The 13,716-nt window shown below is 37.7% G+C and overlaps 1 protein-coding gene across 3 annotated transcripts in view; it reads right to left on the bottom strand.

The window, feature by feature from the left end:
- Positions 1-13,716, bottom strand: part of PTPRR (protein tyrosine phosphatase receptor type R) — a 244,827-nt gene that overhangs the window by 106,370 nt on the left and 124,741 nt on the right. For all 3 annotated transcript variants that reach the window (XM_040491425.1, XM_040491427.1, XM_040491426.1), the window contains 3 exons: positions 11,766-11,879; positions 8,268-8,423; positions 1,139-1,249 (listed from right to left, as the gene is read on the bottom strand). In XM_040491425.1, the coding sequence (XP_040347359.1) occupies positions 1,139-1,249; positions 8,268-8,423; positions 11,766-11,879 (381 nt within the window). The remainder of the gene's footprint in view (positions 1-1,138; positions 1,250-8,267; positions 8,424-11,765; positions 11,880-13,716) is intronic.

Below are 13,716 nucleotides of genomic sequence, written 5' to 3'. Positions count from 1 at the left end.
TGCTTCCTATATTTAGACTCGAGGAAATATGCCCATCATCACCATGTTCAAGGCCTTAAATGTTTTATATCCTTCAAGTTTAGACTTACTCAGCCTCTGCCTTTCCCAACTAAGCCCTAATCTTTCTAACATAAACCCCTCCCCAGCAGGGGAAACATAAATGAACAAAAACCAATAAGACACTTAGCAATACTGTTGGTTGAATAGTATGTAGTGTGATGTCTTTTGGGGGCATTTAAGAGCTAAGGAAGGAATATTTTTGAAAATGTACAAAATTAAAAAGAACATAGCACAAGGAAAAAAATGTTTAAACCCCTTTGTAAACATCAAATATTTTAAAGTACATCACAGAATTTTTGAAAGAATAGGAAAATTTTATCAATGTATTTGAAAAGTAACTGTTAACTCCCTCAATACAAAATAGAGCTGCCTAGTTTAGTGGGTTTACTCTGGGTTCTTTTTTTTTTTAATTAGAAATATACTTTTAAAGGCTACACATTTATAATTTATAATTTACAGAACTATTTGCCGTGTATACTTTTATACTTTTCAAATTCATTCACCTAAAAAGTTAGTCGACAGTGAATTATCTAGCCTTTGAGCCTATGATCATCCCTTTTAATGCCTAGAATTTCGCAGAATGCTATCTATCTTTAGCTATTTATCTAATAGCATTAATATCTAATGCTATTTATCTTTAAAAATAAATAAGGAAATCAACGATTCTTAAAGATATAAGCTTGCCCCTAAGACGTTTCTTTTTAAAATTTGTCCTGAGTTCCATAAAGATGATATAAAAGAAGAAATAAAGTAAGCCCAAAGTGTGCCCATGAGACTTTAATGACTTTGAGGGCTCCAGTGACCACAGTAAATCACTTTCTAAAGCTTCATTCCCAGGGTTGATCAAGTTACTAAAAGCCTCAGTGCAATTACAGCCTTATTCTGCAGGTCAGAATCTGTAATTCCTTAGGTTTTCCTTAGCTATCACTCTGCCGTCAGATATGAAATATTCCCAGTCTAATAGGATCAAAGCCTTGCTTCTGTTCCCAGTCTTTTCAACATTCGTTTGAATGACAGTATCCCATAGTATTAAGCAGTGGCTCAGTAAGGGATAAGATATATAAAGAAGCAAACTTACCATCAAACACGTTACTATAATAACAAAGATGCTGAGAAAAATGACAACAGCATAAAATCCTTCTTTGCTCCAGATTTTGTCCGCTTCATGCTGCCCTTGTAAAACATTTTTCTTTAAAAGCAAAACAGAAAGTCTGACGTTAAATGAGAGTTTGAGGAGAATGGCGTTCTTATCAGACACTCAACATATTTTTAGCTTCACTCCATTCAGTGTAGTAGAACACACCTACATCCCTCGCTGCCAGAGCTGCTTCTCAAACTGATCTGAGACGAGGACAGCCGTCCCTATACATGAAGAGATGATTTTATCTCCTGTGCAGGAGCGAGCGTGCCGGACATGGCATATTGGGTCCTAGACTTCGTAAATGTCCCTCCAACAGTCTCTCTGGGAAATTACCTGGTTCATAAGTAAAAGAGTTCTGTTCTTTTCTGTGCTGAGGAAACTGTTTCTGAAGCTTTCCTTACTGTTTTAAGTCCCCTCCCACAACACCAACACCCTGGTTTACGTGCTGCAATGCAGCTCTTGACTTCAAACAAAAGTGAAACAGGTGCAAACAAAATCTCTTGATGCTTTTATAAACAGAGTAACAGTGTCAGGATCATTTCCTTCCTTTTTTTCTCTTTCGTCAAATCTTTTTTTTTTTTCCTTTGAATGCAGTCTACTTTTGCAGTTCACCTCCACCTGATTGAAGTTCACCTCCACCTACAAATTGTTAGGATATTATATTTTACTTAAAGCAACAGGGAGCATCAAAAAGTGCAGAATTATTTGGAAATAAAAGTAAGATAAATAGTTTTACTTGCGCCTTTAAAATTTTTTTGCTCTCTGCTTAGTGGGTGAAAGGGTGGAGAAGAAGCTGAATAAAATGTGAATGAGTGTCTTAGTTTTATTTCACCCACTCCTTCTTTAAAAAAAAAAACCCACATCTATTAATATCACAACTTAGAAGGCAATTAAATTTTATAATTCAGTGAAATTTAAAGATTCATAGTTAAGGAAACTTTAGCTTGAAACTGAATGGCCTACAGTTGGGAAAAACATAAATGCTAAATCAAGTCAAATGTTTCCGCTCACCTAAACTTCCATTTTGTTGAAGTATGCCTTTTATTTCCCTCGGTGAGAGTCCTTGTCTGTCTTTGGATATTGCCTCCAACAATTAAGAAAGCCCTGAACAACAAGATATTGATGATGAAAAAGCCACATGAATAGTGGCCATGGAGAATGAGAGTTCATCTTGGGCACCCTAGTGGCAGATGAGTGCCCAGCTTAATGTAACCACTGGGGTGACTTCAGCTCCTACTATGTGGAAGAGAAAAACCACCTACTTGATCCTAGTCAACCCACAGAATCATGAGAAATACATAGTTGTGTCAAAAATAAAATTCTTGAAGAAAAAGAACACCCCTGTCCTTGTAGGTGTCTGAACTTTGAAATCATCGTTAAATTATTTTTCAAGACTTTTTAAAAAATACAACACATTCAATGTTTGTAAATTAGACAAAAAGAAATAGTTGCCTTAAAAAATAGTTTATAAAAACTTTTATCCTGGAACTCAAGTTGCTGGGGACTTGAACAAAACAGAGCAGAAAGGATCTTGGAGTTCAATTGTGATCATAAAAATGATTTGAGGCAGACTCCTATTGCTTGCATAGTTGAATTTCCATTGCTTTTGCTTATAAAACACTGATATGCTCACTGTAACATCTCGCCTACTTTCTAAGACACAAATTCGTAGATATAAGAAATGACTTGTATATATTTGAAAAATATGTAAGTGGTCAGTTGAGGGAGAATCTGAAAATACTTGCTTGATGAAATGATTAGAAACCAAGTACCCTACTGGAAAGGAAATCTTGCATTCAAGTGGTGACTTGTCTTTTACTCTTTGACCTCAGCCGGATCATATTTAATACAATACCTCTATAAACATAGCTGGAAACTATCAGAAAAAAAACCAACTCTTGTAGAAACCAGGTATAAATATGGTAATGAGTTTTTTACAGGCAACTAAATAACAACTATTGCTTGCTATAAAAGCAAACTAGTTAAGCCTTCAAGTAGACAGCCTAAACTTGTCAAATTTAACTATGAGGATCTTAGCTTTAGTTCATGTAAAATTTGGATAAAAAGCAGTGGTTAGGTGGGTGGAAAGAAATTTTGTGTTCCTAACCTGATTTGGTTCCTTTCTTTCTCTTTCTCTTTCTTTCTTTCTTTCTTTCTTTCTTTCTTTCTTTCTTTCTTTTTCTGCTATAGTTCGACACCTCTGGAATATCAACATGTTCCTTTCTGCTTAAGACAAATCTGTTTTGTTTTCTCTTTTAACCAAAGTGGTGATGATGGAAGAATTAACCTCCTACCCCCACTCCCCCACTCCTAGTTAGAAAGGCACTTGTTTTGAACTCCTAGAACTTAGTCACTGCGCTTTCTTGGTAAATAGATTTCCTTCTGAGTCATGCTATTACTGCTGAGCACTACTATATTTGTACAGAGATCTAAAAAATTGATAAGGATAGGGTAATAAATGGAAAAGTTTTTAGTTAAGATCCCACAAGTCAAAAGAGTATAATTCACAGGAATCTCCAATCTAACCTTTGCATAAGGTTAATGTGATGCCTTTACAGTTTGTCAAAGGGCTGAGGGTTCAATAATTCAGAGGCTCCACAGTCAGGTCAAACCCAATGCCACTGTATTATCTTTACGTCTTATATCATAGCTACATCTACCTACATGCTTTGCCCTTTAACTCTGTTGCAGTGAAAGAAGCTGATGAATTTTGCTTATTACTTAAAATTTGGGCTGTTTCCTGTACCCACAATACGGCTTCTCTGCATTGTTTAATAATTTGATGCACGATAGTTGTCTTAATTGTTTTTTTTTAAACAATTCTGATCCCAAGTGATGGGAGACATCCCAAATGCTAGAAGACATGATTCAGAGGCTTTAGGAGATATATCTTTTTAGAAGAGATGAAGCACACAGAATAAGAATGAAGTGGAAATATTTTAATTATCTGGTTAATTGAGTTAGGTAGATAAACAAGGTGTATCCTACAACAATATAATTTTGTTAGATAAATGCTAAATGTCCACTGTATTATGCATAAAGTGAACAATTCGTTCTGAATTACCCAACACATGTTATCTTTAATTGTATTCCTCCTCTGCTTTGTATGGTCAGGACTATAATTCTTTAGATTGTTGACTGATGTTCTAGTTTCAAGGAATAATCACCATGCTCATGGGTAATGGTATATATTTATTTGGTATGTATTTTTTTCTGGATGTGAATATTCCATGAAAGAATCATTCAGCACCTTGGCCTGTTAGTAAGGAAGGTAACTTCCTCCTTTGAAACATAAGACCTGCCAAACTGGCATAATTCGCCATTAAACAACAGCAGCAAATCCTAGATCATTTTTGCATTATCAATGTAAAACTCACTATTTCAATACATATTTAATTCAGTCATTAATTAATTTTTAATTAATTTTATAAAAAAATTTAAAAATAGAAACTAAAATAATGAATTTCATTTTATTTCCCTAAGATTTAATTTACTAGGCAACAGGAAGTCTAATTTTATCTTTATGAGCATCTTATAATAAAAAAATATGGGAGCACTTACAATGTTCCAGCTCATAAAAATATATAAAAGAAATAATATCTTTTTCTCCCCCAAAACTTAGATTAAAGTGAAAACAGATGAGGGGCGCCTGGGTGGCGCAGTCGGTTAAGCGTCCGACTTCAGCCAGGTCACGATCTCGCGGTCCGTGAGTTCGAGCCCCGCGTCGGGCTCTGGGCTGATGGCTCAGAGCCTGGAGCCTGTTTCCGATTCTGTGTCTCCCTCTCTCTCTGCCCCTCCCCCGTTCATGCTCTGTCTCTGTCTGTCCCAAAAATAAATAAACGTTGAAAAAAAATTAAAAAAAAATAAAGTGAAAACAGATGAATAAACAAAAGTAATTCTGTATTTGGTATTTTTGTTTCCCAAGAGTCATTTCCAATTAAATCAAGCAGATAAAGAAAGGGCAACGATGGAAAACATGTCCTTCCCTGAAAGTAACGCATATTAACTTAGAAATAGATGCTTTGAGACTGCATTCACAGTGTTCTCTAATCCAGATAAAGGATGAGAAACCAAAATACCAATATTCTTTTTTTTTTTTCTGTTAATAAACATGTTAGCACAGCACAGTGATAATTTGGAATAAAAATGTGAAAGAATGGGTTGAGGCATAAGTTGTTATCAGCGTTAATGACAAAGATGAATAAAGAAATGGGGAAACAGAATACCATCACCAGCTTAAACAAATATCAACAAATGCTTTTGCAGTGCCCCTTTGGACCCTATGTTGCTGAGGTTGCCCGGGACCATAGATGGCTTTCTCTTGTTTCTGCATTAGGACTTCAGGTCAGAGGGTAATGCTGGGTCCATTCTAGAAGTGCCTGAACAAAAAGCCGCAAACAATCCATCCTTCTCTCCTTACTGAAATGCCTCATATCCAATTAAAATACTTCCCAGTGTCCTGTCAGGTAATATTCTCTGGATTCTAGATTTCCTAGATTTCTAAATTTCTACACTTTCATAAAAAGTATCACATTTTGCGCATCAAGTATACTTCCATTATTCAACTACACTACAGACCTGTGGTCTATGGTGGGCTAATAGTTCTGTGCCAAGCCCCTCATTATCACTGGGCTGAGGTGTGTTGGAGGACAAATACTTAATTTTTACTGTTTTTTTTGTTTGGTGAGCTTCTCTTGGTTTGCAAATCTGGATGACTCACTAAGCTGCTGTATTCCTAAAGCATTCAGAGTGGCATTTAAACTCAGAATAAAGCAACAGGGAAGACTGCTTATAATATTCACTGAAAGATTACGGGAGCAAATAAATAAACCCAATGGGCTTTTTAAATTTTACAGCACTGTCCTGGGCAAGATAGTGTGCAAGGCCGTCTGTCAAGGGCCTAGATATGGAAATGGTGTTTGGTTGGATACAAAAGGGAAGCCCTTCAGAGTCACATGCAATCAGGGTTGAGGAGGAGTTTGGGTGTTTAAGCTCATATTGACCTTTTCCCCTGGCCTCTCTGAAGCAGGAAATGAGGGGCTTTCTTCCTCAAAGCTCCTATGGCCCAGTGTGGTAACATTACCATGTATTCTCCTTATCTGCTTATATCTTATTTGCCCTATACTAGAATACAAACTCATTGAAAGCCAAAATCGTATTTTATTTATTTACTTGTTTGTTTATTCATTTATTTGTCCAACTTTGGACACTACCTAGCACACTGCTTGTCTATTTGTGTGCCCATTATATGCCAGCGTCTGAATGGAGGGGTGGAGACAACAGATAAAGTGAAATGGCATATGTTCTCAAGGAGCCTATAGGGTAGAAATAGATTTGAAGACCAAGACGGGATAAGGGCTTCTGGCACTAAGCTCAGTGAGAACACAAAGCAAGAGCCCACATCTGTGGAAGCACAAGGGAAGGCTTTGTTATATAGTAGACTGATCTTGAACCACGAAAGGTGTACAGATGGATCAACATATGCACAAGCATGGAGGGAAGAGAGTATGGGGGTGTCCTGGTACTCACTGAGTGTAGAGGTGCTGAAGCATAAACTAGGAGGGTGCTGTCCAACAATCAGAAAGCCCAGTGCACCAAGGACCATATATCATATTAAGAAATCTAGCTGTGATTCTATAGCATTTAGGAAGGCAAAGAAGAATCAAGAATCATGACATTAGGAGAGCACGGCCAGATCTGCTCTGAAAAAGATTACTCTGTGTGACAAGAGGGAAAATCCCTTGTGTGTGTGTTGGGGTTGTGCAGAGCACGGAGAGGGCAAGGAGGAGAGCAAAACTAGATGCAGCAAGACTGGCTGGAGGTTGTTGTTACAGTCATGGCTCAATGATGAAATACATCTTCATTCTGCCAATAAAAAAACTGTCCTGCATTCAAATTATATTTGTTTGGTCCCTACTCTGTGTAAGGACTTCCACATATATTTCTAAAATTTAATTCATATTTCAAGTCTATAAGATAAAACTATACTCCCCCCACCTTTTTTTTTTTTTTTTTTTTTTTTTACTATACCCATTTTGGATATGAAGAAACTGAGGCTCAGAGAGGCTGATACTATGCCAAAGACAGACTTAATCTCATAGAGATTAAATCACTTGCCCAAGGTCACACACATCTTACGTGCTGGCTTTGGGATTCAAGCTCAGTCTTGGACCAAAGTTTTTTATACCACACCGGTGATATCTGCTGAAGTGAGAGGCATTGTGCTTCCCTGCATAGGGGAAGAGACTAGGAGTCGAGATGTCTAGATGTCAAAGGCTGTTTTATACCTCATTTGCTTTGTCACTTTGGTGAAGTCACTTGATTTCTATGAGCCTTAGTTTCTATATCTGTAAAATGTTCACATATGCTCCCTCAGACTCTGAGTCTATGATTCTGTGAATTTAATTAAATGCATTCAGGATGATGATCATTCCAGCAAGTTTGTTAGAATGGGACATAGCAGAAGGTAAAAAGGGACTGAATTTATTCAGGGGCAAGGATGGCGGAGATGGTGGGGGCAATTTAAAAAGTGCAGATTTAGAAAACACTATGAAGAATAATACATTCATAGTTCTTAAAATTATGTTCCTCAGAAAACAAGACAAAATAAAATAAAATAAAAACCACATCTCAAATGAACTCCTAGATTGTGGACAAAGGTAAGTATCTGGCAACCACTGTGACAATGAAGGCAGTGAGGAGTACGCCTGTTGAAGAAGAGAATAGAAGGGTGTAATTTTGGACACTTCAGTTTCAAGTAATCAACCGACAAATATATCCAAATGGCTTTTCTTCAACACAATTTACTGGATAAGTCAATAGAAGCTACAAGACCATAAAGATTTGGAGAAGAAAGTGCCTCGGAATGGAATTTTGATGTGAAAATAAATTCCGTAAGGAACAAACATATTAAGTATGAAGATCAGAGAATTCTGACCCTTAGGGAGATTTTTATTATCAAATAACACACAATAAACAGCTTTCATTTCAACACCTCCCGGAATCGAGTTACCATGTCATGCCAGCTGTGCACATTTTTAAATGAAATATTCCATGAACAACATACCTCAGGGGAGACTTCTATAATTCCAAATTGAGATAAACTTTGATGTAAGACATTTATATTAAGTGAACGCAGCACTTCCTCAGATGGGAGGGCATCCGAAATTCCTGCTTTTCGGTTTATAGGAGACACAAATAGTTCAACACTGTTCTTCTTTCCCTAGTAAAAGCAAATTATTTGTGTACATTAATAGGCATTTTAAACAGCTTTGGGAAATATTTTCACCTTCCCCCTAGAAACATTAAAGAAAATCAGAACCCTAGAATGTCCAAAGGCATCTTGGCAATCACATTTATTAGTTATCTGGGACACTCAGTATTAACAGCCCAAAGCCTGAGATTTTCCAATGGCCTTCTTTCAATTAGTTGACACTTCAAGATTTGTATCTTTATATTTCATTGGACTCTGGTTTAATTTCCATTCCATATTGTGATCTTTGAAACGTATCGTGTAGACGTTCCCGAAGCATTTTGTGTTTATTTTTTTTTTTTTTAATTTTTTTTTTCAACGTTTATTTATTTTTGGGACAGAGAGAGACAGAGCATGAACGGGGGAGGGGCAGAGAGAGAGGGAGACACAGAATCGGAAACAGGCTCCAGGCTCTGAGCCATCAGCCCAGAGCCCGATGCGGGGCTCGAACTCGCGGACCGCGAGATCGTGACCTGGCTGAAGTCGGATGCTTAACCGACTGCGCCACCCAGGCGCCCCAGCATTTTGTGTTTAAAGAGGCATTTTAAAATCAAATAAATTAGGGACGCTGGGGTGGCTGAGTCAGTTAAGTGTCCCACTCTTGATTTCAGCTCTGTTCATGATCTCACGGTTCGTGAGTTCAAGCTCTGCATCAGGCTCTGTGCTGACAGTGTGCAGACTGCTTGGGATTCTCTCTTTCCCCTCTCTCTCTGCCCCTCCCCTAGTTGCTCTCTCTCTCAAAATAAATAAATAAACTTAAAAAAAAACCTTTTAAACCAAATGAATTAAATAAAACCTGTTATAATGGTACAATTATTAGACACCACCACTCCATATATTTTTCTTATAACTTGTATTAACGTAAAGGCTGAACTAAGGAAGGTGATGCTAGATGAACTTTGAAGTTGCTTCCCTGATCCCGTCTTTCACCTCAAGTATATTATACTTTTAAAATCTACCCTTGGTAGAAATGCATATGCTGGGCAGTAATATCATGGTACTTTCCTATTAGTATTACCTCCTTAGCTGAAATGGAAACACGGTATTTCTTACCATAAATGGCTGATACGCCACATGCACACACAAAACAAACACCACACAAAAATGACATAATGAAATAACACTGCACTTATGGAGGGAATTGTTGTTAGTCTTTTCTTGTTGATGCATGGAGTTCGCTCATGCTAGACAACGATCTTTCAGTGCAATTTATCAGAAGTTCAGCCAGGTATAAAATGCAGTATCATGCTCACTTCGGCAACACATACACTAAGATGCAGGGTCAGTGTCCTCCTGGAAACCCAGAAAAAACGTTTCTGTGTTTGCGGGAGATATCAGACAAAGACTAAATACAGCATAATGCTGACGTGAAACATGTTTATAATAATTTAAACAGTTTCTGACCTAATAACCACAATGGTAGGAATAGATGACTTGTTTTATGCCTGATACACTCCTAGGTACCTTAAATCTGTTATCCATTTAATGCTGAAAACACCTCCAGGACATAGGTATTATAGTTTCCATTTTGCAAATGAAGAAACGTTAAGTAGCTTGCCTAAGGTCACACGGTAGGACATGGTCAGGCTGAAATGCAGTACGGTTCTGTCTGCCTGCCTCCAAAGCACCGTGCTCTACTGCCTCTTGCATCATCATAGCTCCATCGGTTATAATAACTGCTCTTAGAAACAGACATATATAGGGGCGCCTCGGTTGAGGCATCTGACTCTTGATTTCGACTTAGCTCGTGATCCTAGGGTCGTGGGATCAAGCCCCGTATTGGGCTCCACACCGAGCGTGGAGACTGCTTAAGATTCTCTTTCTCTCTCTGCCCCTTTCCCCCACTCGCACTCTCTTAAAAACAAACTATATATATATATATATATACATATATATACATATATATATGTATATACATATATATGTATATAAATGCCACTAGCATTCTCTGAGGATAAGCATATACCTCCCTGTGTGTTCCAAAACTATTTTTCATCCCTGCAAAGAGCTATTATGCTCATTAAATCTATACACACAAAAGTATATCCAAGATATCTAAGCATACCTAAAAGATTTAGGTCTAGATCTAAGACATCTGTAATCCCTGTCTTCTCACTTGAGCCCGCTATACCCTGGATATAAGAAACAATTTTAATTCTTTCAGGATATTGGGGAGTGTTGTATTTCCTCTTCAATGGTACTGTGTTAAAAACTACAGTTGGGTTTTTTTTTTTTTAAGTTTATTTAGTCTCAAGAAATAGTTGACACGGAATGAAAGTTATCACGGGGTCTGAAACAACTCATCCTCCACACACAGAAAAAATTCAAAGAAACAAAAACTCTAAAGCAAAATAAAAAGCAAATTCTTCTCCGTAGCTGAAAATACAGATATTGACGCAATAGACAGATAAGCCTAAGCAAGAGCGTAAGAATTTACAGGAGGGGTATGTGCAGTGAGATACTAGATGATCCCAAAGCCCCTTTTCACAGGAACCTTAGGTAATTAGATTTTTACAAAAAGAAAATCTTATGATTTGAATTTGCCTTTCTTTGCCTTTGCTCACACCCACCTTCACATGCAGATGGGAACATGTAGTTGGATGACATCAAGGTTCCCAAACACTGAGGAAAGGGGGAAAGAAAGGATGTGGGTGACTGATAGATAGGTCTAAAGTGGGCCCTCTACAAAAGATCCTTCGGTTTTACCTCATCCCCACCCCAGATCAGATCCCCATCTAAGTTTTCGCATGACTTCCAGCCTTATCTATTCATGCATTCCATTTGTGCTGCTGTCCTGAAGGGTTGGGTCTTCTTTATTCTTTTTCGAAATCCTCTGCCTTGTGCATTTGGTACCCTTCATCCTGATACACTTGAAGGGTTTAAATAGATACTGTCTGGAGATGGTGTCTTAACTGATGTAGAAGCTCTCACTCTTAAGGAGAATATTTTGGGAGTAGTGTTAGGTTGGTGAGACAAGTCTTTTCGGCCCCTCTGTTCATATCTATCGGGATAGTAGCTAGCCCTGAACTATCAGAGAGTTGACAAACTTTTCTGGAAAGGGCCAACTAGCCAAATATTCTAGCTTTCAATTTAGCCAACTACTCAGCTCTGCCATTGTAGCACGAAAGCAGCCATAGACAATATGTAAACAAATGGGCGAGGCTTGCTCCGATAAAACTTTCCTTGCAAAAAGAGGTGGTGTGCCAGATTTGGCTCCTGGGCCATAGAACTGTAGCACGGGGGCTCTTTATTACTAAAGCCTTCAATAAAGATCAAAGTTTGTACTGGGAATGCAAAACGTAGGCATCTTACAATGAGGCGATTGATGTGCACTTGCTGGGGTAAGAGTCCTAAAGCTGCAGCCACTCCTTGGCGGAATATCCGAAGCAAGGTTATGTTCAGCCTGTTTACATCCATTTGCAGTGTCTGAAAAATAGAGGAAAAAAGAAATCAAAATTATAGTAAATTTTTGGTTCCACATTCAGTGCCCGCTGATGGCTGACCATGACAATTTCTGTGACTGAGAAATTCATACTCATGGTGCTTTATTGCATTTTTAATGGAGATTAGGGACATTTTATGTGAAATTTTAAATGATGTTAGTTAAAAATATGATGCAATTTGTCTAGGTATAATAAATAAAGCTAGGGAATAATCAATTCATAAGGAATTTCCCTGAAATGTGTGTTGGTCTTTAGCTTAAGGCCAGATGACAGATTGGAGTATACGGCCAAGTACATTTCAGCAATCCAAGCCTTAGGACATCTTTAATTTGTGTTCACACACAGTCACATGCTGTGTAGGTTCTGTGATGCTAGACTTGGCAGTTTCTTTATGTAGTGATCCACTGCCAGTGCCAGGCAAAAGAACAAGGTGCAATAATGCATTTTCAAACTCCGGTAGAGAAGCCAATGGTACTCATAATTTGGTCTAAGGTAAACAGTTGTTTTTCATTTGTTTGGGCAAACACTCTTAATTTTCAGGTTATTTTGGGGAAAAAGCACAACTAAATATTTAAAAATTCCTAAAATACAAATCAAGTTACAAAATTCATAGTATAGCCTTTGTTTAAGCCATGGGTGGTATTACTACATTTAAAGTAAAATTGTGAACTAGTTAACAAAGTATTTTCAAAAATGCATCATAACCATTTGAGGTAGGTATTTTGCAAGATGGGGAAACCAACTCTTTATGCATTTCTTGTATTTTATAATCCTTATTTCATTAACTTGACCATAGCAGGTTATAAAATAGCTGTTAGATGGTTGCAATATCATCTATTCTATAAAGTGGAGCACACCTCTATTTGTGCACTTCTGTGATAAAGAGATTGGCTTACACGCATAATCTACTATAGTATAAACATTCTTACAGGACCTTTTCACAGCTTGTTGTAAAAGGACAATGGAACGTTTTCAAAAATTTATTGTTTTTTTTTTTTAATGTTTATTTAGTTTTGAGAGATGGGGAGAGACAGCACGAGCAGGGGAGGAGCAGAGAGAGAAGGAGACAGAGGATCCAAAGCAGGCTCTGCACTGACAGCAGCAGGGTTGATACAGGGCTTGAACTCAAGAACTGTGGGATCATGACCTGAGCCGACATGGTCAAATGCTCAACTGAGAATTTAACATTTTTTAAGGAAATAATACATAAAGTTATACATAACTTCTATGCATAAAGTTAGTACAAAATAAGTGATTGGAAACTGGACCAAATACTCAATGTTACAGGAATCAGAGGGATTTGGGGAGGTCAAAAGACATGAATGGTTTTCAGTTAAATGGTGAACCCAGCTGAAGTTCCTGCCTGCTTTTACATCTTAGGATTTTTTTTTTCTTAATTTAATTTAATCTTTTTTTTATTTTAGAGAGAGAGAGAGAACATGAATGGGAGAGAAGGGGAGAGAGAGAGCAAGAGAGAGAAAGAGAGAGGGAGAGAATGTTAAGCAGGCTCCACGCTCAGCAGAGTCTGATCCCATGACCCTGGGATCATGACCTGAGCTGGAAATCAAGAGTTGGTTGCTCAACCGACTGAGCTACCCAGGCAACTGCACCTTAGTATCTTTTAATGCTTGCCTAGGGTCAGGGACCATAGAAGTGGGTCACTTAGGAAACTGAAACTGGACTCCTTGCCAAAAACTGAGATCCAGAAAAGGTCAGAACCATTTCAAAACTTTAGCTAGCAGTCCAATGAAAAAGTACAACTTGCTTCTGAGGAGAGGGAAAGGAGAATTATGTTGGGGGATAGGTAGAAAAGCTATATC

The sequence above is a fragment of the Herpailurus yagouaroundi genome, unplaced genomic scaffold (assembly GCF_014898765.1).
Source record: "Herpailurus yagouaroundi ecotype Mexico unplaced genomic scaffold, PumYag 182, whole genome shotgun sequence".
Lineage (NCBI taxonomy): Eukaryota > Metazoa > Chordata > Mammalia > Carnivora > Felidae > Herpailurus > Herpailurus yagouaroundi.
The sequence above is the reverse complement of the archived record's forward strand: the minus strand, read 5'-3'. Positions and strand labels throughout refer to the sequence as shown.